The sequence below is a fragment of the Cadophora gregata genome (genome assembly GCF_030347475.1).
Source record: "Cadophora gregata isolate MNR1 chromosome Unknown scaffold_17, whole genome shotgun sequence".
NCBI lineage: Eukaryota > Fungi > Ascomycota > Leotiomycetes > Helotiales > Ploettnerulaceae > Cadophora > Cadophora gregata.
The window spans coordinates 1,542,404-1,562,987 of NW_026695940.1; the positions used below are offsets into that span (position 1 = coordinate 1,542,404).

Below are 20,584 nucleotides of genomic sequence, written 5' to 3' on the forward strand. Positions count from 1 at the left end.
ACAATCACGAATGACAGTTTGAGGTCCAGCCTCAAACTTTACTGTCATGATGGGTATCTGTGAAGAGGACAAGCACGACCATCAAAAGACACGCTTAATTCTTCCGGGAGACATTCACCCCACGACCCCGAATCTTAGGCGCAGCGCATGTTCCAAATGCCGGCTGACATCCTGTTCCGCAGTGAGCTGGAGAACTACCGCAGAAGCCTGATGAAGAACAGCAGTTCATGCCCGCACACTTTTGGCCCGTGGCGCCGCCGCATGTTCCGTCCATGGAGATGCCTCCGGCAGGAGCTGTGGAGCCAGAAGATCCTGCAATAGGGGTGATCGTGACTCCTCCTGCGGGAGGTGAGGCTTGCGGGCCTGATGATACGGATCCGGAAGGACGTGATCCTGCGACGCTGGTGGTTGACTTGAGAATGGTCGTAGGCTTTGGACCAGAATCTCCAGCCGGCGCACCGGTTGGTGAGGGAGACTTTCCATCGGCTGGTGGAGAGCCTCCTGAAGATGCACCGCATTCTCCAGAGAGAGAATCGGCGTCTCCAGTTCCGGTGACATCAGGTCCTGGATTTGGAAAGCTGGCTTGCTTTCCGGCGAGAACTTGGCAGGTGTTTGTGCCAATGTTCGCGACGAACAAGTTGGGACGACTGGAGAAGGGAGCAGCTGATGATCCGCCGCTGCCCTTCTGGATGTCGACCGCAAAACAGTTCATGTACATCTCGCGGTTGCCGACTTTGTTGAACCATGTCCATGCGCCGAGCGCTGTTCCCGTAGGAGCGTCGCCAGGTACCTTGAATGATACCGATGAAAGAGGACATCCGCCTTCCCAGCTATGAAGGACTTTCCATGAAGCACCGGAGTCAGTCGACAGTGCAGCTTGACAAGATCCGCCATCATGCTTGGCACCTCCGCTGAAAGTAAAGGTAACATCCTCGCCGGTCTTCCAATTTGCTGTGGGCTTTCCCTCGCCTGTAGGATCTGCGAGAGCTGCGGTGTGAGCGCCTTTACAGGGGAAGGCTCCTGCACCGGAGAGCGGCGATGCAAGGTCAAAGTCGACGTTCTTGGAGTTTGGGTTTTCCTTGGCGCGGAATGGAGCTGGGCTGACAAGGTATGTGTGTCCGGAGACAGTAACCAAGAGAGAGGAGAGTAGCAAGATGGTCTGAATGTACTGCATGGCTGCGGTATTCAAAATCGTCTGGTGGTGGTGGTGATAGCAGTAGAGTATGATGATTTCTGAAGCGCTAGAAGTGGTCTGAAGAGAGTAGACAAGTAGCGGTATTGTGTAGTAGTATTGGTGGAAATTGAAGAAGAGAAAAATCTATTAATGGAAAACTCCAAGTTGTATTATAGAAACGTGAATGGAACTGTTCGGATCTACCAGAACAATGAACAATAACCTTTATTTGATTGAAGAAAGAGGGTTTTATTGTTCCGAGAAAACAATGACGGGCTGTTGTCCTGGTCATTAAGACATCAGGGCTGTAAGATTGCGGGTTGACCAGAACAAGGGTTGCTCTCGCTTGTCTTGCCAAACAAAGGGGGTTTCCTCGCTAAGAGTCCACATCCAATGAATTTGCCGAGATCACCAGCTCCGCATACTGAAACAAGGGGATCTTGAGCATTAAGGACAAAACAATGAGATAGCGATAGGGATGGAAGCGAGCTTATGATTTCGAGACAGAGAGAACAATAAAGAGGTAGAGGCGGGTAGACTTAGAGCATACTCAGCGGTTAGGATCTAGCCGAGTAGAAGTCCGCACCTTCTACCCCCCAGACATCTGTTGTTGAGCATGAGTGTTAACACTTGAGAATGGAAATGACTGACCACGAGATGAGTCAACCTTGACTTCGATCAAGGAACGGTACTGAAAATTTCGTGGGCCCCAAGACAAAGAATGTCTGAATGTGGGACGGAGGAAACGAGGATCTTGACTTGAAAGCACTTTAACTCTCAAGCTCATACCAGAAGATTATTTTCGTCCCCATCCACACCTGCGTCATCTAAGCATCTCATTGACTAAGATGTACTCGGCTCGAGCGGCTGAGAGCTACGAAGAACTTTTGCTTCAAGAGTGCGCTACCATGACCGGGAGAGTCGACAAAGAGAGGAAGGTATGTAAACAAAAAGGAAGAAGCCGATCTGGTGAGTATGAGCACTTGCTCTTGCTTCACTCTATTCTGCTCGATTAATACAGAAGCGGGGAATCTCTTGGTGAGGGTGCCGTATTCGCGAACGCGAGACAAATGGGGGGGTCAATTCCCATTATTTTCAACGACAGAACAAAGAATCCAGACCAAGTCACTTTACTGGAATCCACCACTTCGCATTAGTGAAAGAATAGGTTCTGCATTCCGGTCAGTCATCTCTTCGCTCACCTGACGCATGATGTTATGACTGGAGATTTGAAATGTCTGTGAATATGCATCGCATACACTACGGTGGCAACGGATTCTATGAATATAGGGATTTTATCCATAAATTCCTATGGATAAGATCCCCATATTTATAGAGTTCGGCCACTAACGTTTATAGGAGAATTGTAATATTTATTACAAAAGTGCCATACAATAATAAAACATAAAATTCCATATTTCCAAAGATATGGAAGTTCCATATTTCTATAGATATGGATATTTCTTCTTGTTCCCCACCCTCCTTTTCCCCTCCTCTCCTTCTACTTTCCCTCCTTTCCCCTCCCCTCCTTTCCTCTTATTCTATAATTATCGTCTTACCTACTATAGAGAGACCTACCTACTGAGAAGAGACCTACCTACTGTGGAGAGACTTACCTACTGTGGAGAGACTTACTGTAGAGAGACTTACCTACTGTTAAGAGACCTGTTGTAATATAGAGAGACTTACTTACCTTAGAAAAGAAAACAAGGGAAAAGTGAGAGAGGGGGAAAAGTGAGAGAGAGGGAAAAGTGAGAGAGGGGAAAGGGCAAGAGAGGGGGAGGGGCGAGAGAGCAGAATCATATGAGGTAATAAGGTTCAACTGTTACAAGTTACTCCCACACGAAACACTCTTTTACTTTTTACTTATAAACCTTAAAAATATAGAGATTTTGTCTATATCTATAGAGAAACTTCCCATAATATAGAAAATTCTACTATAAAGTAGAGGCTTTATCTATAACAAGATCCCTGTTTATCCTATCTATTGATAGGTATAGACAAACCCTCCATAGGCATAGTAGAATCGTCCATGGATATGGTCACGTTGCCACCGTAGTGATATCCAGGGCGGTTTTCAAAGGGCACGCTGTGGTGCCGAGCACCTCGAACTGCAACAGCGCATATTCGGATCAGACACACAGGAGACCTCAATCGTTTCCTCGACGCTCGTCCACATGCTCTCGTAGGAATCCTATTAGTTAATAAAGCTCCAGACTGATCGATCAGCGTTGAAACACATGAAGTAGAATTGGAAAGAGAGATATCTCACGTGACATCTCACCCAACCAGAGACACTGGGCAGTTCATCCAGTCTCAAGCCCATCTGTCAAACAGGATCACCAAACACCATCTCAGCGACTCGCTGACATCTGAAAATATGTGAGACCCCTCCACCCATTGACGTAGCCAAGATCCATCATCTCACAAACAAGTGTGTTTCAGCTCGTCGCACTCTCCGCGACTCGCTCGCGAATGAGGAGGGCTCTTCGCGATCGCATGGCTGAGACCCTTGTAGGGAGATCCGCTCCGCCACACTTTGGAGCCAGGACCATCCAGAGTTAGGTATGCTGGCGATCGCTCGTGTGGATAATTTAATCAGGACATCCCTTTTTCTTCATTCTGTTTGCTGTTGAATTTTGTTGCTGGATTGCTGAGCTTTTGAATTTGTGAATCCGGCAAATACTTTCTTTTTCATAGGCTGACATCATGGCCAACTCGTTCAATTGTTCGTTTGTCCCTACCGAGACGGCGACTGATGCTGGTGTGGCGGGCACAGGGGTAAGTTTCTCAAGATAGCAATTCTTCTCGACACTGTAGGAAATCGGCTGACTGGTCTTTCAGGTTCTTCTTTCATTTATCGTCACAGCCGGCATCTCTCTCATCATGTCCATTATCATCGTGCTTCACGAAGTACGTCGAGGATCAGAAGCGAAAGTGCTGCGGAAGCTCCTCCTGTCCCTCAGTGATCAACAGGTCATCACTGGTATTGGTATCCAGAGCGTGGCTCTGGCGAAGATGAAAACGATGGTTCCGTACCACTTCTTCATCGTTTGGATGTTGTCGCTACTGTCGACGGCAACGCATGTTGGGACTTTGTTGGCGCTGGTGAATGATTTCAAGCGTGACTGGGTCCTGAGATGGCTGAGACAATTCTTCATGTTTGTAAACTTGGTCCTGTCTATCGTATCTGGAATCTTCATCCTCATGTCGGTCATGAGAGATGTGAAGCCGACATTGCCTATCGCCTGTGTTTGGGAGGTTGAATCCACCGGAGCGCCATCGAATGCTGGGACATCGATTGCTGGAACCATTGGTGTGATGGCTGGCCAACTCGTCTTCTTCCTTGTCGGAGTCTGGTACTTGCATGTGAAGAATCGGAAATGGTTGAGGGCTGTTCAGTTGGTGGGATTGCTGGTGTTGGGAGCTATTGGAATCGGTGCTGCGATTCGAGTCATTCTGTTGTCACAGGCTTTTGGGACTCCGTCTGTGACTCTGGCGGATACGGGAGAGAAGGATTGGAGTTTTGGACAACTGCTTCCTCTGTTGTTACTTTTGTTGCCTTTGGTCTCGGCTGTTGAGATCATGCGAGGTATGTTCCTGTCCAGCCTGGTAAGGGAGGACTGTGTTGACTTGAAGCAGGTGAAATGAAAGTACCATCCCCGATCGTGGATGACCACTCAGCACCTTTGCTGATTGGAGGGGAGAAGCTTCCTGGTGATCGATCATCATTCCAGCCAAATCCATTCTGGGGAAATCAGAAGAGTCGATTCAGTAAGTGGTAGTCGGACAATAAAAAAAACCATAGAACGACAGGAAGACAACAACGACATCAAGTTGAAGATGCATGATTGATATACTGCGGTGCCATAGATGGCCCGAGAGTACCTGGAGCATATACCAGGAAGTATCACCTCCTCTCACAAGGCGCCGAGAGACCTTCCGCGCCAAGAGTGATATTGGACATCGTCTTCTGAGAAAGTCTGATGATGCACAGGTGCAAGACTAGGATACTTCCTCGCTATGGCCGAAGTTGATCCTACCACATAGATTCAAGTAGTAGGCAAATAAAGAATGATAAGAACTTCCATAAAAGGCACGAGACTGCTCCCAATAGAACCTTAAGCCATCAAAACTGCCTCCAAGGAGGTGGTAGAGGAAGCTTTTGTGTAACGCATTTGAGTTTTATATCAAGATAAACATTGAAAACTATTAAGAAACAATCCGTCTGTTGTTGCGAGGCTGGCAGATGATTACTGAAGGGGGAGGAGATCTTGCCAATGACTGATCCCAAGAGGGGGAAGTGAAATGAAGCCATCCGCATCACGTGGCAATTTCCATATCCTTATCGCGCTGACGCGTCTCTGCCGGTGTTCTAATCCGCTGAACTCAATACACCATCCAGCGATAACCTCTGCAAATGGCTATTTTCGGAGTTTTCGACTGCTCTCGCAGTCATCCTGACCGCTTTGTGCAACATGATATTCCTTAGTATCACCACTATCGTGTGGTACCTCGCCCGCTTCACTACAACCACAAACACTCAGCAGCAACACCCACTCCTCAACCACGAAATAGAAGCCGTAGAAACAAGTCCGTGGAAGCTCAACTTCTCTTCCGAAGCACCCCACTACTTCGCCTCGGTATACGGCCTCCTCCAACAATGGCCAAATACGTTCTTTCCCAACGGCCACAGCATCGTGCCATGCGAGGTACCGGCATTTACGAAGCTGTATCACGGCAGGATGGACGCTGAGCTACCTCCAAGCCCGGAATGGTTCGCTTTTGATATGCAAGTCTACCCAATACCACGATGTAGCTCTGCTAACACAGACCAGAGGAATGTCCTACGGGATCATGGGCGGAAGTCAGAACTCCCACATGCTCACTTACCAAACAACTCGCCGCATAAGATGTATCTACCTCGATGGCGAATCTGCGACTCTTTCCGGAACTGGGCAGTTGGATACGCAGATGCTGCATATATGGGGGAACATATCTGGACCAGGGAAACAAGATGGTGGATTCAACCCCTTGTCGAGCGAATATGCTCGCGCGGTAGGACTGTGCAACTGGATTAGGGATACGGAGTTGGGTGGTTTGGGGTGGGGATATGAAGGGATTGTGAGGATGAATGCGGGGTTTGAGATGATCTGGTGTAATTTCAGCAGTCCATCCGTACGGCTGGTATCGCATTTGAATGTTTCTGCGCCGTTGCTACCGCCGCGGGAGAGGACGAAGATCACAGAGGAACTCGAGTCTAGGGATCTTGAGGAAAAGTCGAAATTTCCACTACCTACAAGAACAACGCCCGCGAAGTCTACCTCGTCTCCGCCACCTTTCTACTTCGACTGGGATCTAAAAATGCGGGACCCTTTCCGACTAACCAGGAACTGGGGCTGGTATACGAGCAGCACGTTACATTACGGATCTTCAGGCAACGGACCAGGTATTGGAGAGTCTCGTGTTAAGCCGGACATATGTGGATTCCTGAGTTACTACAATCCTACTTTCGAGCGCCAAGGTATTGCCAGAAGGTTAAAAGAGCAGAAAGTCCTCAATCTTACAGCAGAAGGTTTCTGGGCTGGTCCTCGTCGGGGAAAGAGGTCTACGGCTTTGGAAGCTTTGACACGACGACGGAGACAGCATGTACTGGATAATGTGACTTCTTCTGAAGCTGCGCTTCTGAGGACCAATTCAGAACGTGTGATGCGGGATCGTTTACTTGGAATTGAAAGCTGTAGCGGGGTCGATTGGTTGGTTTTGACCAACAGTATCGTGCAAACATATTCCCGTCCGTTACTCAAGCTTTCCAAAACTCTAGAGAATTACGGAAATCACACGAGTAATAGCAGTCTGCTTCAGGAATGGATGAGCGATGTCCACCAACAAACCCATATGTTTGTTATGCCTTTCTTCGAATATCCGGAGGATGCAGACGAGGAGACATGGAAGCCGGGCTCGGAATTGTTTGAGAAAACATATTCTTTGTGTCGATTTCAGCATACTCGTCTCCTCGACCCTGAAGAGGGGATTGTTCTCGGTCCCGAAGAAACACTCTTGAAATGGGCAGTCGAGGAGACAACGGGAGGAATCTGCTCCGTCATCATCGAAATCGGTCTAGCAGTTAAAGGACTCTGGCAAGCCAAATTCAACCGAGCTCCCATCTCAGATACTGAAGCTCGTCTTGCGAAGTCAATAAAATCTGAGGTCCACCGCTGGACAAACGGCATCCAGGAACTTATGGCTTGGCTAGGCTGGGCAGGGGAATGGATCGGCTGTGAAGAGAAGTGCGCTTGGGATGAGAGCTGTTTCATTCCCATGTGGCCGCTCCTAAAGGGCAGGGATCGCTCATTACGTCGACCACCTCCAGGAAACGGGACGAGATATGGATATCCTGGAGGAAGATATCCACCACCTCCTTACTACAGCCCTCCTGGAAACAGAACTGGTCGACCTGGTAAAGGGTCTAGTCGTTGGATGCCGACTGAGGAAGATCTTTGGGAGCCGAAATGTGTGAAGTCGAACTACCTCTACTCGTGAAGTACGGCGAATTCGGCGCTTCACACTTCATTTGAGGGATTGTCGGTTTCATTGCATGGCAACCCACAGGTACGGTACAGCCAAATTCCCCGAATAATGTGACGATGAATCAGATCGCCGCACATCCTGCGCCGCTTGGATACGACATGACCCACCTTTTCTACGAGATCGATGAGACGGATCTCCAACCTTGATTTGACTCCTGTCTTGAAAGAGACATGAGACATACTGGGTAGAGGAGAAGCTTGTTGTTTCTTGGCAGGGGTCTTTTGCCCGAAAGAGCATGACACCACAATGCCAGGGAGCCTTCGTCTAGGACCTTGGTGGTAAATCTCCACCCAAAACAGTCATTTTCACGCGTGAACAAGCTTCGCCGATTTGGCGCCATTCAACGCCAATCAGCGCACAATATTCTTTACGAACAACTCCTAATTCGGGTCCAGCACTTCATTGATTGTCAATTTCTCATTCAAATCCACAATGCACATGACTGGCCAAAATTTAAGGCATATATGTTAATATCTTATCTCTCATAAAAATCGGCCTATATACCCCACCCCGTTTCTCCAAGATGCAAGGTTCCCAAAACCAATCTACCAGAATTGCCAAGTGACAAAATCTCCCCGGTTTCAAGGGGCCAATGTACAACTCCCCTATCTCAGTCTAAGTTTTTCACATTCATCTCAAACTCGTGTCCCTGCTCCACAGCTATTGAAAACATCCCCCTCTCCTTTTCGACATGCATCTAAATACGGTAGGTATTCCACATGCTAAGCATACGCGTAGCTTGGTTAGGTGTGAAGTTATCATAGCAGGCGCTATCAACTCATTAGCCCGTTTCTCTTTCTTTCATCCCTCACACCTCTTCCATATACACAAAGTCGGACAGGAGACTCACTCATAGGAATAATCCATATAATTGTGGATAGGATCCAACCCAGCAGCATTTGGGCACGAATCACGACCAGTTGGGCACCCACTGGAGGCAGACAATTGTTGTGGCGTATCGGCAATACTGTCGCCGGTGCCGGTGCACGAGTTGCCTTGGAAGGTGTGGAAGAGACCCATCCAGTGGCCGACTTCGTGCGTTACGGTCTTGCCGAGGTTGTAATTTGTTGCAGAGCCGCCGGGTGCGGTGCTGTACAAAATGGAACAGCCGTCCAACTGTCATTTTCGCAGTCAATATTCTGTTCACTTTGGTAGAAGTTGTGCTAGGTCTAGGAAGCTTACGTAGAAGTTGTTGGAGCCAGCTGGGGCAGAGGTGGGGAAGTAGCAGTATCCCAAGTTTCCGCCGATGTCGTACTGGAAGTAGATGTTGAGGTCCTTGTAGGTTCCCTTGCGGAGAGCCTTCTTCATGGCGAGCTCGTTGCCGTCGGATGCCCAGATGCTGTTGATGGTCCAGTCTGTGCCGGCATTGACGAACTGGAATCCGGAGGCGGCTGAAGTTCTCGTTAATTCGAATTCATTTTCCAATTTCCAGAAGCAAGACAAAACAGTCCCTCACGCCCAACCCTGCTCGGACTTTTTGAGAGATTCGAAAATTCAAGACTTGTAAATCATCCAAACTCACCATAGTTATTATTCATAACAGCCAACTGCTGCGTGATCTGACTCGCGGTCACATACCCCCCAGACGCAACCGTCGAGCGAGCCACAACATGGAAATACACATTCACCGTGATCACCGCAGCAGCCGCCCCTTCAGCAGCTAGGGCCGAAGCTCCCAATGCGGATTTCGAGGCGGCCTCTTGGTCAGCCATGTCCTTCGCCACGGCGAGGAACTCCTCTGTGGGGACGACGCCACATCCGAATTTGGTGTCGCGGGGTCCGTTGGTGGGGTGGGCCATGATAGGGGAGATGGCTGCCAAGAAGGACAGCAGAAGGGTGAAGCGTGCCATTTTGGGTGGTGGGTCAAGACCGAGGAAAGTAATCTGGAGGTTGTGTTAGTTTGACTTGGATGTATGGTTGCGAGTTTGGATGAACTCCGGCTAGGTGGCCGGAAAGGCAAAGGAGTTCATCCAAGTTCCCAAAGTAAAGAGAAAAGCTTACTTGTAAGTTAAATATTAAACAGAGAATGAGACTGGTTGGGTAAATGGTGAGATGAATAGTGCCCTGGATAATAGAATATCTTTTGCCAACAAAGGTGGTTATGAGGACTTATATATACATATCCGTCTCTCCTCTATCTGCTTGCCCCTCATACCCCCATGTCATAAATGATCATCTCCCGCTCGCTATCTCTTCATCCAGCAGCAGTACCGGCTCATCCATTCTTACCTACCTACCTAACCCCATGTTACCCCTCCTCCGAACGATCAGCATTCAAGGAGAGACACATCTCATCCAGTCCAGAAGTAGAAGCTGCTTGCCACTTCACAGCACACAAGATGCAAAGCAAGTGCATTTTGCTAAAGGGCCAAGAGCCCCAAGGAGGCAGGTAATGAGATTGGATGGGGTATCTCATCCACTCGGAGACACTTGTTCGTGTGTCCAGTGTCGACCGTCGGCGAGTCCCTACCTCAGCCTCTCACGTAGCTTCATGCCTTGAGAGTGTAGTGTGAAGTGCACGCACGCCGAAGCAGGATGTTAGGAATATTAGAATGGTATATGGTGGCTTGGCGACGCATGAGTACCTGTCAGTGCACCAAGGTGCCGATCAGGAAGGAGTTCTGGAAAGTCTAGTGGGCGATCGATTGGGTGGCGGATATCAAGATGGGAGGTGGACGGTGGGGACAATAGACGAGTGTGCAAGGAAGTGGAGACCCGTATCTGAGCTTTGAGATTCGGCGCGTGCAGATTGCAGGACGATATCTACGTCCTGGGCGATTGCGATTATGTCTTGGATGTTTTGGAGGTGGGGGCGGGATGAGGTAAGTGTGAGGCGTTGTGGGGTGGAAAAGGAGGGGGGTGAGACATATGTCTTGCATGTTTTGTTGGTTGTCTCTACCGACAGGAGATGAGATCTCGGCTTATTTTGGCGACATACACTTCAGTGCGAAGGATACACCTATTACTCTAGGATAAAACCCGCTGCAATATAATCTAAATGTTTTATCATCTTTTTCATCAGATAGTCTGTATCGCCGAAGTACTACATGGAAATCAGGTTGACGGGTCTGATATTGCCCATCATTGATAGGGGTCGGGACCGTTGACCCTTAATGAACGAGTTCCGCTAGAATACCGGTCTGATACAGGAAGGGTTCCTTTACCTCCGAAATCAAGGAGTTCCAAGGTATTTTTGTTAGCCAGTACATGAGCCAAGGTGACATCTCTTGAAGAAGTTGACCTTCCTTTTCCTCGTTAAGTCGTGTCTTACAGACTCTGAAGTAGCCCTATGGGATGTAAGGGATGTCGAAGCTTGTGGCGCTTGTCGTTTGGCTGGTAACGGCAGACTCCGCGATCTACAAACGTTGCTGATCATTCCATACCTTTTTTGATTTTGACACATTAATTAACAACAGTTTGATATCTTATCTTTTGGTACGTGCTGTGTTGAAATTTAGAAATACCGACAATAACGCATTCCATTGCCCCATAAGATGAATCACATCGACGTAATTGACAGATATCAGAAATTTCCACCCACACGCCCTTCATCTTCTCCCCTCCCACCGTTGTTACAGTTTTTTTCACAAGTCACCACCGCCACAAGCCTTCGGCTCCTGAACTCTCCCCCTGCATACCAAGCAATGCCAAGTTCGCAGATCATCAATGACCTTCCTAAGCGAGATAAAGATAAGAAACACAAACTTGGCATGCAGGACAAGCATCAAATCATCGAATCGACACCTCATCTCATCTTGAAGTGTGCCCAGGTGAGCAAAAGGCCGGTTGTTTGTCTCCGTGGTTGTGGTTGGAATGGAGGGGTTTGAGACATGGGATGGGATGACGGAGGGGCGACTCAGGTGAATGGCACGTGTATGTTTATTTTGTTCCGCCCCACTCTCGGCTCCCCTGATCGTCGCTAACGATGCGAGATCTGATTGGCTGCTTCGAGTAATTGGAGGGGTGTGCCAACATGACCGTCAGAAAATATAGTGCATGCCAGTGAAAGGACGATCATGCGAAGTAGTGTTCTGGAAATTTACTGGTTCGGTGGTCGGTTTGTGGCGTTTCTTCTTCTTTCGCGGTCGTTATCTTTCCCTTTTTCGACTTACTGTCGGTGTGTGGCTACCATGGTAAAGAGAGATTTCCTTGTGACCTTCTAGGTTCATCCAGATACAGGAACTCGCCACATCTCGACAAAGCATTGTGGAAACGTCCCAGTTGAAAGTTTCGACCTCCTTCCTGTGCGGCACTGAGGAGATCCTGCAAGTGTACGGACGTACTGTTGTACGAACAGGTACGGGGAGGATACAGGGATGATTGACGAGGAGGCAAGCCGAGGCTTACGTGCACTTTGGACTTTGCAATGCGATCCATCACCTCCCAGAAAAACTTATGGTCTTTCAGTTATGCATGCATCTTCCGTCCATCGACCTTCTGATATTAGTATGCGATCCACGAAACTGGGGCGGAGAACAGCTCATCTGTGGGTGAGGCCACTCTTTCTCGGATCGAATATGGAAATTTTGCTTGGATCAGTAATGAAAGAGTATGAAAGAAGACGGTAAGGCTTGACCTCGGTGTGGCAGAGGCAAATTCTCCCCATCGAGATGGAGGACCACCCGAACCTTTTCTGTTCTTTTCTTGACTTCTTTCCTTTTTGCAATGAGATTATCTCTGCTTCTATTTTTGTCACTGAAGCTCATGATGTTGATCGATTCAGTTGTGTCTGTTCAATTATGGTACATCTTATCTTGCTTGTTTGAAATTCGGAAAAGAATCAAGATCAGAACGTCGAAAGGAAATTGTATGGACTTCGAGACCTTGTCAAACGGCTGGCGACGGGATAGTACATCTGAAACTCGGCGGGTGGCATTGCTCAATAATCTAATGATCAATGACGATTTATTTATCGCTACGTGAATCTGCACTGTGTTCCGCCCTCTCAAACTCCGTCTTTTCAACAATGCAAAGCCTTTTCTACTTCTTGAAGTTGGATATCGAGATGATTGAAGAGGTAAGAGGTACTCGTTCGTTCTTGAACGACTGGACATGATATATGTGAATTGACTTGCGAGCTGCCATTAACATCACGTGCACAGCGCCCCGTTCTAAGACTCTCTTTAAAACTCAATAAGTGCTCTAGTTTTGTATCTTAGAATACATATAATTCTGCATCGAGTCTTATTTATAGTGGGAAGCCGACTAGGATTTGTGAAGGCACTTGTGATGCTGTTTACTACGATACAACAAGTTTGTGATATCGCCATTGGTTTTACTAACAGTAGCACGAAGATCATAGGTGTGTACATTAAAGTCAATTATTAAAGCATGCAGCATGATGACGAGATTGAGAAATGCTAACCTCCCCAGCACTGTCTGAGAGTAAATAAGTTTCATTATGCGAATCGCGGGTATGGAAAGATTGATTATCGATGAGATTCCCACTCGTTTCCCAGCAACACTCGTAATTCTTTGGGGCCAGAGATGCACATGTTCTAGGGGAGTTCTAGCGTCCCACCATTCGTATGGTTAACTAAGCTTCAGTGTTAGGTTGGCGCTGTCAGCCACGTAGGTAAAATTGTTTGCAGCTGGTAATGCAACTGGTTGTGGCGTAGGTAAACTATATAGTCTATATTTAAACATCTAGCAGAAACTTCGTCGTAACACGATTTGAATAGACCAGAAACAGATCCAACTGTGGAAGTAATCTTAGCAAGCAAATCAAATTTTGTGCAAGAATGGATGCCTGCGAGAACCGAAAGGGAGACCGTAGGTGAGCGTCTTCAAGATCGTGCGATGTAATCTATCAATACAGTGGCACATATAATTGAGAGTCCCAAAGCTGTCATGTGGCAGAGATTTAACGCTAAGAATAACACTGCATCGAGGGAGGCTAAACACTAGCACAATTTGAAATTTGATTTCGTCTGTCCAAGCCGGTGACAGCGGGATCATGCAAAGCTCACATGGTTATCTTATCTCTACGCAAATCAACCTACTCAGGAACTACAATCTCATATCACCTTCAAGTTCAAGGCCTTGTGTTCGAATCCGACTTCGCTATAGGCCATATCGTGCTCTTCAGAGTATCGGCCGGTCTGGATTTGAGGTCCAAGAGTTCCAATCTCAAATCCCTACAGAATCCAAGTAAGCACTAAAGATCAAACTTGTTTTTCTGTTCGGGTTCCAAACATAGATACTAATTCGTCTGAACTACGATTAAGTTCGGATAGAGGAGCTATGCCGAGGACCTCCCCTGAACAATGGGCACCTAGCGCTGAACTGCCGGGCAATTAAGCGCTAAATCTCAACGCGCTCGCTGAAAAAGGGAAAGTCGCATACTGTGCCACAAAATCTTACAGGGAATGATCGCAATGCCATGCGTTGCCTCACGAATTGGATTCCAGATTGATTCTAGCTCCAATACATATTGGGTTAGATGTAACTACCTTCTATCTTTTGAGTTTCGCGTAACTGCATCATAATATGGGAAAATAATTAAGCGAGATGTAATGTCAGGCGAACATGAGGAAAGCAAACAGAATTAGGAGCCTAGAATGACTTGGCACTGCTACCCTCCTCCTCGAAATTTCTAGCCAGAGGACTCCTTGTAGCGATCTAGATTGTGATAATGAAGCTATCGTGAGAAGGTCATCATATATAAGTACCATGCCCACTGTTTCCTCATTTCCGATCCAAGACTTACTCTGTTGACTTTGCCGACGATGAAGTTCTTTGCCAGTACGCTGCTCCTGGCAGTTCCAGTCTTTCTGGAACTATCAGTCCAAGTCTCGGCGTTTTCAATTTTCAGAAATGAAGAGAATGATCCTGTTTTCAACGCCACATTCCCCACAGCCAGGTATGGCGCCGCAGCCGAGAAGCGTGCCACCAATTCTCTACGAATCTTGAGTCTTGGTGCCTCAATTATGAGCGGTGTTGGATCAAGTACTGGAAATGGGTGAGCAGCCTGATATCTTCTCGGCTTGAGAAATCTACTTACTCTTTGCAGTTGTCGAAAGTACCTCAGAGATGCATTCAGACAGCTTTCATATGAGGTTGACATGGTTGGAGGATTGCACAATGGTAACATGAAAGACTGGGTTGGTGAAATATACTCTGCTCAGTTACATTCGGGATATTGAACAATCTTAGGAGCATGAAGCAGTCTCTGGTGATGTTCTGACGCAGATCCTTGCCAGAGTACCGAGATCTGTAGGATTCAAGGTTCGTGGCACTCCAGAATCTCGTTAAAGATACCGTTGTCTGATGGAAATTGCAGCCCAATGTCGTTATTATCAATGGAGGAACCAACGACGGTAATGGTGGTGTAGACATTGGAAATGTCGGCAATCGGATGAATGACATCCTGAACGCACTGGCATGTCATCTCTAGCGTCTGAGACATCTAGGCTTCTTCGGACTAATAACTTGTAGTGGAATGCCGAGGACATGAGTAGCACGTGCATAATGCTATCGACCCTGCTCCCAACCACTAACGGAAATGGTGCTGGGAATCGAGGATCCATCAATCAGCAATACCGAGATCTCGTGACTCGTCGTGCTGGTGAGGGAAAGTGCATATATCTGGCAGATATGGATCCTGGGTATGTGTCCTAGATGAAGAACAAAGGACATTCTAACAAAGCTACAGTGGTCAAGTCTGGTTCAACTTCCAGACCGATTACATGGAAGGGGAGAGCCCAGCAGTGCATCCCAATGTAAGTACCAAGATCGTCCCTTCAGCCGATCAAGCCAATCTGACATCCTAATAGGACAAGGGGCACAGAATGATGGCTGCAGTCTTCTACCAATCAATCATGAAGGCACTCAGCGATGGCAGAGTCGTGGCACCTGGTCCATTTACTGTTGGTCCAAGCACTTGCGATAAATTTGCTGGCAGTGGCAGGGATGCTGGTGGGTGGACCCAACGAGGTTCCGGGTATGACGATGGTCTCTACTTTCATAGTTCTCAGGAAAAGGGTGTAAGTAGCGTTCTCGACATTCCCCCGGTCCTCTTGGCCATCTCTTACGAGAATTCGGGGGCTTCGTGAATTGAGACTGATACGATGGACAGATCCTCTGGAGTGCTACAAGTTCCTGGGACAGAGATCAATGGCGATTTGCACGATTATTCAACAGGAATTACGATGACCTACTGGCTTGGATCTCTAACAGTGCTACTGAGCAAGTCTATGCCGTTTGGTAATTTCCATCCAGTGACAATTTCTTTTGTGTATAGAGTCTGATATTCAAACAGGGCAAACTCAGGTGACGGAGCCGGGAAATTCAACAAAGCCAGCGACATGAAGCCCGACCTTCTCTGTGAATCAGCGGGCCTCTACTTCGTCGACATGAACGCCGATGGACTTGACGACCTAGTTTGTGTTGACTCCGCCGGTAATGCGTACCTCTCAATTAATCAAGGAGACGGCAACCGCGCAGCTGGCAAGTCTCCGACTTTCAAGCGAGTGAGTTCAAGTGCTTTGATCATGTCAAATAAAGGACTTGGTCGGGCTCGCGTTCGCATTGCTGATATCGACGGCGATGGAAGAGGTGATTATTGTGTTACACAGGACAATGGCGACATTCTTGTGTGGAGAAATGGCGGGATAGGCCCGGCTCCTGGGTATTGGCAGGCGCTGGGAAAGCGCTTTACTGGTAAAGGTATGGGTGATGTGAACGATGTTCGTTTCGAGGATATCAACGGAGACGTAAGCCCAACTTCTCATTCATGCATCAATTTTGCAGACACTGACTAATAACCAGGGTCGTGATGACTGGATGTGGGTCGACACAGCTGGCGTGACTACAACATGGATCAACAGCCGAAGCTGTCAGAAAGGTGTCGAAGGTGCAGGACTTAATGTGGCTTGGAGACAAGCCTTTCTCACAGGCAAGACCTCGGGGCCGACACATTTGGGAATGGGTGCGTACCTGACGGACACCGAAACAAACCTGAGAGGCCGAATCCATTTCGCTCGTATCTATGGCGAGGTGACAAAATTTGGCACGCTACCGAAGCAGGACTATATATTCATGGAACACAAGGCAGTCTCTACCACTTCGCATCAGTTCCAAATGCGAGTTTGGAAAAACATTGGAGCCGGAGGCACGAATCTCAAGGCTGATGGAAATAAATTCTGCAATATGCTGTAAGTCATCTCATTACTTTGAGTATTCGTTGCTACAAGACACATTGACACGCCTGTTGACATTGTTTTCTCGGTTAGCGGTCACTCCAACGGAATGATGGATTATGTTTGGACATATTCCGGTGGCCAAATGGAACTGTACGCCAATCGTGGCAAGGGTAGTATCAAAGACTCAGATCCCGATGGGTTCTGGCTTCCTTCGGGAGTAATCTGGACCCCTCCATCTCTCATGGACCGCCGGGACCTGCATCTAGCTGATTGGGATGGAGACGGAGACTGCGATATTATTTACACCAATCCTAATGGCGGTGCTGTCCAGGTGTGGTTGAACAACTATCCCACGACTAAGAACTGGAATAGTTGGACTTATCTTGCGAATCCTGCTCCTGGTGTTGGCTGTGCAGAGAAGCGAGGAGTTGGCATTGAGGATTGTAAGTGAAACGTCAGCAGACAGTTCATATTCCCTGCGGATTTTTCATGCTAATAGTGGACAGTGGCTGTCAGGATCGCTGATCTGACTGGGAATCGCCGTGCTGATTACCTCTGCATTGGCCTGGATAGCAGAGTTACTGGCTTCGTTCAGGGTGACAATGGTGGCTTCACCAATGTTGGCCAGATCAAGGTTTCAATTGACAAAGATCGTGCAAACATGCGTTTTGCCGATGTGAATGGCGATGGGAAAGCGGATCTACTGTGGATCGAGAAATTCTCCGGAGATACATTTGTTTGGTAAAAACCATTGTCTCTTGTCGAGTTCGTCACTAATTGTCTTAGGTACAATGGCGGCCGGGCAGACCCAGCTCAAACTTTGGGATCCTCTTTCTCATGGCGTCAACAATCCGGCGTCGCCTATGCTGGACTCGCTGCAGGCGGATGCCTCTATTATCCCGATCTCGATGGCAACGGCCGTGCAGATGAGCATTACGTACTTGAATCTTTCAACAACAAAGCCATGACATCCCTGAGTCCGGATTGTGGGCTTGTGGATGTGACTGGGGACGATGCTTCTTTCGATGGGTCCTTGCCAGCTGTTCCCACTGGGTCTTCGACAACGACTGCTGCCCCCAATCCTCCGGGAGAAACAGCTGCTCCAGGCCCAACTTCTCTTCCAGATTTCCCATCACGTTATCTCGCGGGAAATCCAAATTGTCCGAGAAAGCAAGACTTCATGGCACCGCTATTCACTGTTGGTAATGCTGACGGTGGAGAGGAGTGGTGTATGGGACACTGGACCAGGGGTGTCTTTCCGCTCCTGATTGAAGCTCGAGCAACCACCAACGCTCTTGCGTATATCCGAATCCAGTACTCGGACGGCTCTATCGAAGCACATGGCGAGGCTGTTCCAGATCCTGACGATAAACATCGGTATGGCACAATTACCATGGACGCACTTGTCAACACGTTCAGCCACTTCGTTCTGTCTGGTGATGGCTGGGATGGTGGAGTGGGTCGTCTTGAGGCAGGTATCACAGGGAAGCCGGCAGACGACATTGATGCGGGAAAGTATTATGGCGACAGCTCACCGCCGGTACTTCGATATACGCGTGGTTTGGATGGGAAGGGCATATTGCTTGGTTTCTACGGACGATCCGGTATGTGAGATTTCTGGAGAAGGACGAGGATATTCCACTTCCAAAATCCTTTGATCTCAGTATTTGAGTCATTGTACTCATCTGACTGCCGTATCTTATCGCGTAAGAAGAATCATAACTGACCCTAGCTCAAATAGGCGACCGCATCGACATGCTCCAGCCGTACTGGACAAATTCCGGTCTCGATAAAGTCGTTCTGACAGACGAGGTCTTCAACCCTAGCTTCGAGAGTTTGAACAAGAAGCCTTTCGAGTAAGCACAATCAGTCTTTCAGCTCCATCACCACAGTCTCTGACATTTTTTTACCTAGGGAGCGTGGCTTGCAGGCTGTTCAGGACACATACGTCCTATTCAACAACCGAAGCAGCGAGGACGTCACCATGACAGCAGACATCTGGCTCGACGTACAAACACAAACTTCCATCAATGTCGGGTCCGAGAACTCCTCTGAGTTTGGCTGGGCCATCGGTGCAGCATTGAAAGGCGAGATTAAATTTAACTCGGGTTTCCCCAAGATAGCGGAGGGCAGCTTTGGCGCGGAGCTCAAAGGAGAGTGGGAGAAGAAATATGTGGATACCGTGCTGGAGAGCAGAGAAGATACCGAAACGAAGAATGTGAGTTGAGTCTTTCTTTGCCGATGTGTAGACAAAATATGTTGGTGGATTGAATTAAACTTGGATTGAAGAGCTGACATCTTCTAGGCTCGCGCACGGTATACTCTATCAACAATTGTCAAGCCTGGGCAGAAAGTCAGATGCGATGCGACTGCGTTCCAGGGTAGGGTCAACATTGGATATACCGCCAAAGTACGTGCTCTTTCTTCCTTCTCGTGTATAAACAGGAGAAAGGCAAATCTATATTTATCTGACTGACCGTGAATAGGCGACTGTTATGTTTCTCGACGGGACTTCCTTCGAGTACCCCGCCAGAGGCACTTATGTCAACGCGCAGTACTCAGCAGCCTATGCCAATTGCAACGATATCCCTGTCGATACTTCCACTGATTCCAGGACAATTACCGAGAGTGGTACATACTGCTACGGACGACGTATTGGAGGGACCGGGCTGACAGATGCACAACTCGATCAGCTCTGTCCTTTTGGATCTGCGTGATTTTTGTGAGCGATTCGATGATGTAAAATACCGCTATTTTTGGGGAAGAGAATAGAGCTGACAGGTATTTGACCTTCCGGTCTTTTCATTTTGTTTTCCATGTCCGTACATTTGTATATAATTTACCATTCTCCGAGTAAGTACATTTCTTGCCATTAAATTGCGGCTCTTTAGTAGTGAGATTGATATGCCAAGAATTGAGCCTGAACTGGCACAAATATCTTCGATTTAACCTCTCCTTGTGTTGTAATGGCAATTCTAAGTCCGAGGCCATAGTAAAGTATCTCTCTAGTCTCTGGTTCAATCACCTCAACATCTATTTAAACACCAAAAAGCACCAAAAATAAAATCATCAGGCCATGCTGAAGGCATCGTCAATCGACGGTAGAAAGCAAGGATTTGAACGGAAAAATAAAAGCTGATGTCTTTACAACACACATTTGACAGAAGACATGGCAGGAACGAAACTGAAAATGAAGCACAAACTTCAAACAAACAGCGACCAAAAAGAGCGTCCCCACAATTCTGCCTTCAATTAAGCTTGTGCAAAAAGTTGTCTTGTAGCCAGATATTCATTCCAGCACAGCATAGACAAGAATTCACAGTACACATTTAAAAAAAAGCCTTTAATGACATGCAGGTGCACTTGAGATCTTATGCGCTGCTGTATGTGACTTGCTTTGCCGGCGTGTTAGGACTGAGTGTCGTTTCGAAGTTTAGCCGAAAGGTTGTGAAAATGTCGATAATAACAATTCGAATTTGTTCCTTCACCTTTGTCATTCCCTTAGGACTTATCAATCCACAGTTAATTGTCCGATGATGATGAATTTTATTGCACAAGTCATTGTTTCTAAGAAGTCAAACAGTCAAAAGGCCAAAATATGTACTGAACAAGATATCGAGGTGAGATTTCACGTGTACCTGCGACGAGTCAAAGAGCTCAACCCAGGACGAAGCGA

At 47.7% G+C, this 20,584-nt stretch overlaps 6 protein-coding genes across 8 annotated transcripts; 4 read left to right on the forward strand and 2 right to left on the reverse strand.

Moving 5' to 3' along the window:
- Positions 1-94: 94 nt before the first annotated feature.
- ONS95_006324 (uncharacterized protein) lies at positions 95-1,174 on the reverse strand (the record flags this gene model as incomplete). The annotated part of the gene is made up of 1 exon (XM_058499779.1): positions 95-1,174. One exon carries the CDS (start codon positions 1,172-1,174, stop codon positions 95-97), a length of 1,080 nt encoding a protein of 359 aa, XP_058350823.1.
- A 1,883-nt stretch (positions 1,175-3,057) lies between these two features.
- ONS95_006325 (uncharacterized protein) lies at positions 3,058-5,448 on the forward strand. Its single transcript, XM_058499780.1, has 3 exons — positions 3,058-3,955; positions 4,019-4,766; positions 4,817-5,448. Exons 1-3 carry the CDS (start codon positions 3,884-3,886, stop codon positions 4,957-4,959), a joined length of 963 nt encoding a protein of 320 aa, XP_058350824.1. The 5' UTR covers positions 3,058-3,883; the 3' UTR covers positions 4,960-5,448.
- Positions 5,449-5,562: 114 nt separating this feature from the next.
- On the forward strand, positions 5,563-7,717 carry ONS95_006326 (uncharacterized protein; the record flags this gene model as incomplete). Its single annotated transcript, XM_058499781.1, has 2 exons — positions 5,563-5,966; positions 6,013-7,717. The coding sequence occupies exons 1-2, from the start codon at positions 5,653-5,655 to the stop codon at positions 7,715-7,717; spliced, it is 2,019 nt and encodes a 672-aa protein (XP_058350825.1). The 5' UTR covers positions 5,563-5,652.
- On the reverse strand, positions 6,267-10,546 carry ONS95_006327 (uncharacterized protein). 2 transcript variants are annotated; one of them, XM_058499782.1, is made up of 4 exons: positions 9,767-10,546; positions 9,288-9,648; positions 8,616-9,156; positions 6,267-8,535 (listed from the first exon to the last, which is right to left on the reverse strand). In XM_058499782.1, exons 2-3 carry the CDS (start codon positions 9,613-9,615, stop codon positions 8,909-8,911), a joined length of 576 nt encoding a protein of 191 aa, XP_058350826.1. In that variant the 5' UTR covers positions 9,616-9,648; positions 9,767-10,546; the 3' UTR covers positions 6,267-8,535; positions 8,616-8,908. The 2 variants fall into 2 exon arrangements, with proteins under 2 accessions (XP_058350826.1, XP_058350827.1); XM_058499783.1 differs by having other exon boundaries at positions 8,616-8,881; positions 8,948-9,156; positions 9,288-10,546.
- A 665-nt stretch (positions 10,547-11,211) lies between these two features.
- Positions 11,212-11,658, forward strand: ONS95_006328 (uncharacterized protein). The gene has a single exon (XM_058499784.1). The coding sequence runs from the start codon at positions 11,260-11,262 to the stop codon at positions 11,590-11,592; it is 333 nt and encodes a 110-aa protein (XP_058350828.1). The 5' UTR covers positions 11,212-11,259; the 3' UTR covers positions 11,593-11,658.
- A 2,661-nt stretch (positions 11,659-14,319) lies between these two features.
- On the forward strand, positions 14,320-19,838 carry ONS95_006329 (uncharacterized protein). Of its 2 annotated transcripts, XM_058499785.1 has the most exons (17): positions 14,320-14,726; positions 14,778-14,868; positions 14,921-14,992; positions 15,048-15,146; positions 15,203-15,372; positions 15,420-15,486; positions 15,541-15,750; positions 15,843-15,970; positions 16,026-16,479; positions 16,535-16,920; positions 16,999-17,351; positions 17,415-17,649; positions 17,695-18,512; positions 18,650-18,764; positions 18,823-19,126; positions 19,214-19,318; positions 19,395-19,838. In XM_058499785.1, exons 1-17 carry the CDS (start codon positions 14,494-14,496, stop codon positions 19,623-19,625), a joined length of 4,071 nt encoding a protein of 1,356 aa, XP_058350829.1. In that variant the 5' UTR covers positions 14,320-14,493; the 3' UTR covers positions 19,626-19,838. The 2 variants fall into 2 exon arrangements, with proteins under 2 accessions (XP_058350829.1, XP_058350830.1); XM_058499786.1 differs by having other exon boundaries at positions 14,778-14,992.
- The last annotated feature ends 746 nt before the right edge of the window (positions 19,839-20,584 follow it).

What these genes read in the sequence shown, in the direction of transcription:
- ONS95_006329 (XM_058499785.1), top strand. Translation starts at nt 14,494, where the DNA reads ATGAAGTTCTTTGCCAGTACGCTGCTCCTGGCAGTTCCAGTCTTTCTG. An exon ending in GCCCAGCAGTGCATCCCAAT is followed by an intron (nt 15,487 to 15,540) that starts GTAAGTACCAAG and finishes ACATCCTAATAG; the next exon opens with GACAAGGGGCACAGAATGAT. An exon ending in TCGAGGATATCAACGGAGAC is followed by an intron (nt 16,480 to 16,534) that starts GTAAGCCCAACT and finishes ACTAATAACCAG; the next exon opens with GGTCGTGATGACTGGATGTG.
- ONS95_006328 (XM_058499784.1), top strand. Translation starts at nt 11,260, where the DNA reads ATGAATCACATCGACGTAATTGACAGATATCAGAAATTTCCACCCACA.
- ONS95_006327 (XM_058499783.1), bottom strand. Translation starts at nt 9,615, where the DNA reads ATGGCACGCTTCACCCTTCTGCTGTCCTTCTTGGCAGCCATCTCCCCT. An exon ending in CTGGCTCCAACAACTTCTAC is followed by an intron (nt 8,882 to 8,947) that starts GTAAGCTTCCTA and finishes CGAAAATGACAG; the next exon opens with TTGGACGGCTGTTCCATTTT. An exon ending in TATATGGATTATTCCTATGA is followed by an intron (nt 8,536 to 8,615) that starts GTGAGTCTCCTG and finishes ATGAGTTGATAG; the next exon opens with CGCCTGCTATGATAACTTCA.
- ONS95_006325 (XM_058499780.1), top strand. Translation starts at nt 3,884, where the DNA reads ATGGCCAACTCGTTCAATTGTTCGTTTGTCCCTACCGAGACGGCGACT. An exon ending in CTGGTGTGGCGGGCACAGGG is followed by an intron (nt 3,956 to 4,018) that starts GTAAGTTTCTCA and finishes CTGGTCTTTCAG; the next exon opens with GTTCTTCTTTCATTTATCGT. An exon ending in GGCTGTTGAGATCATGCGAG is followed by an intron (nt 4,767 to 4,816) that starts GTATGTTCCTGT and finishes GACTTGAAGCAG; the next exon opens with GTGAAATGAAAGTACCATCC.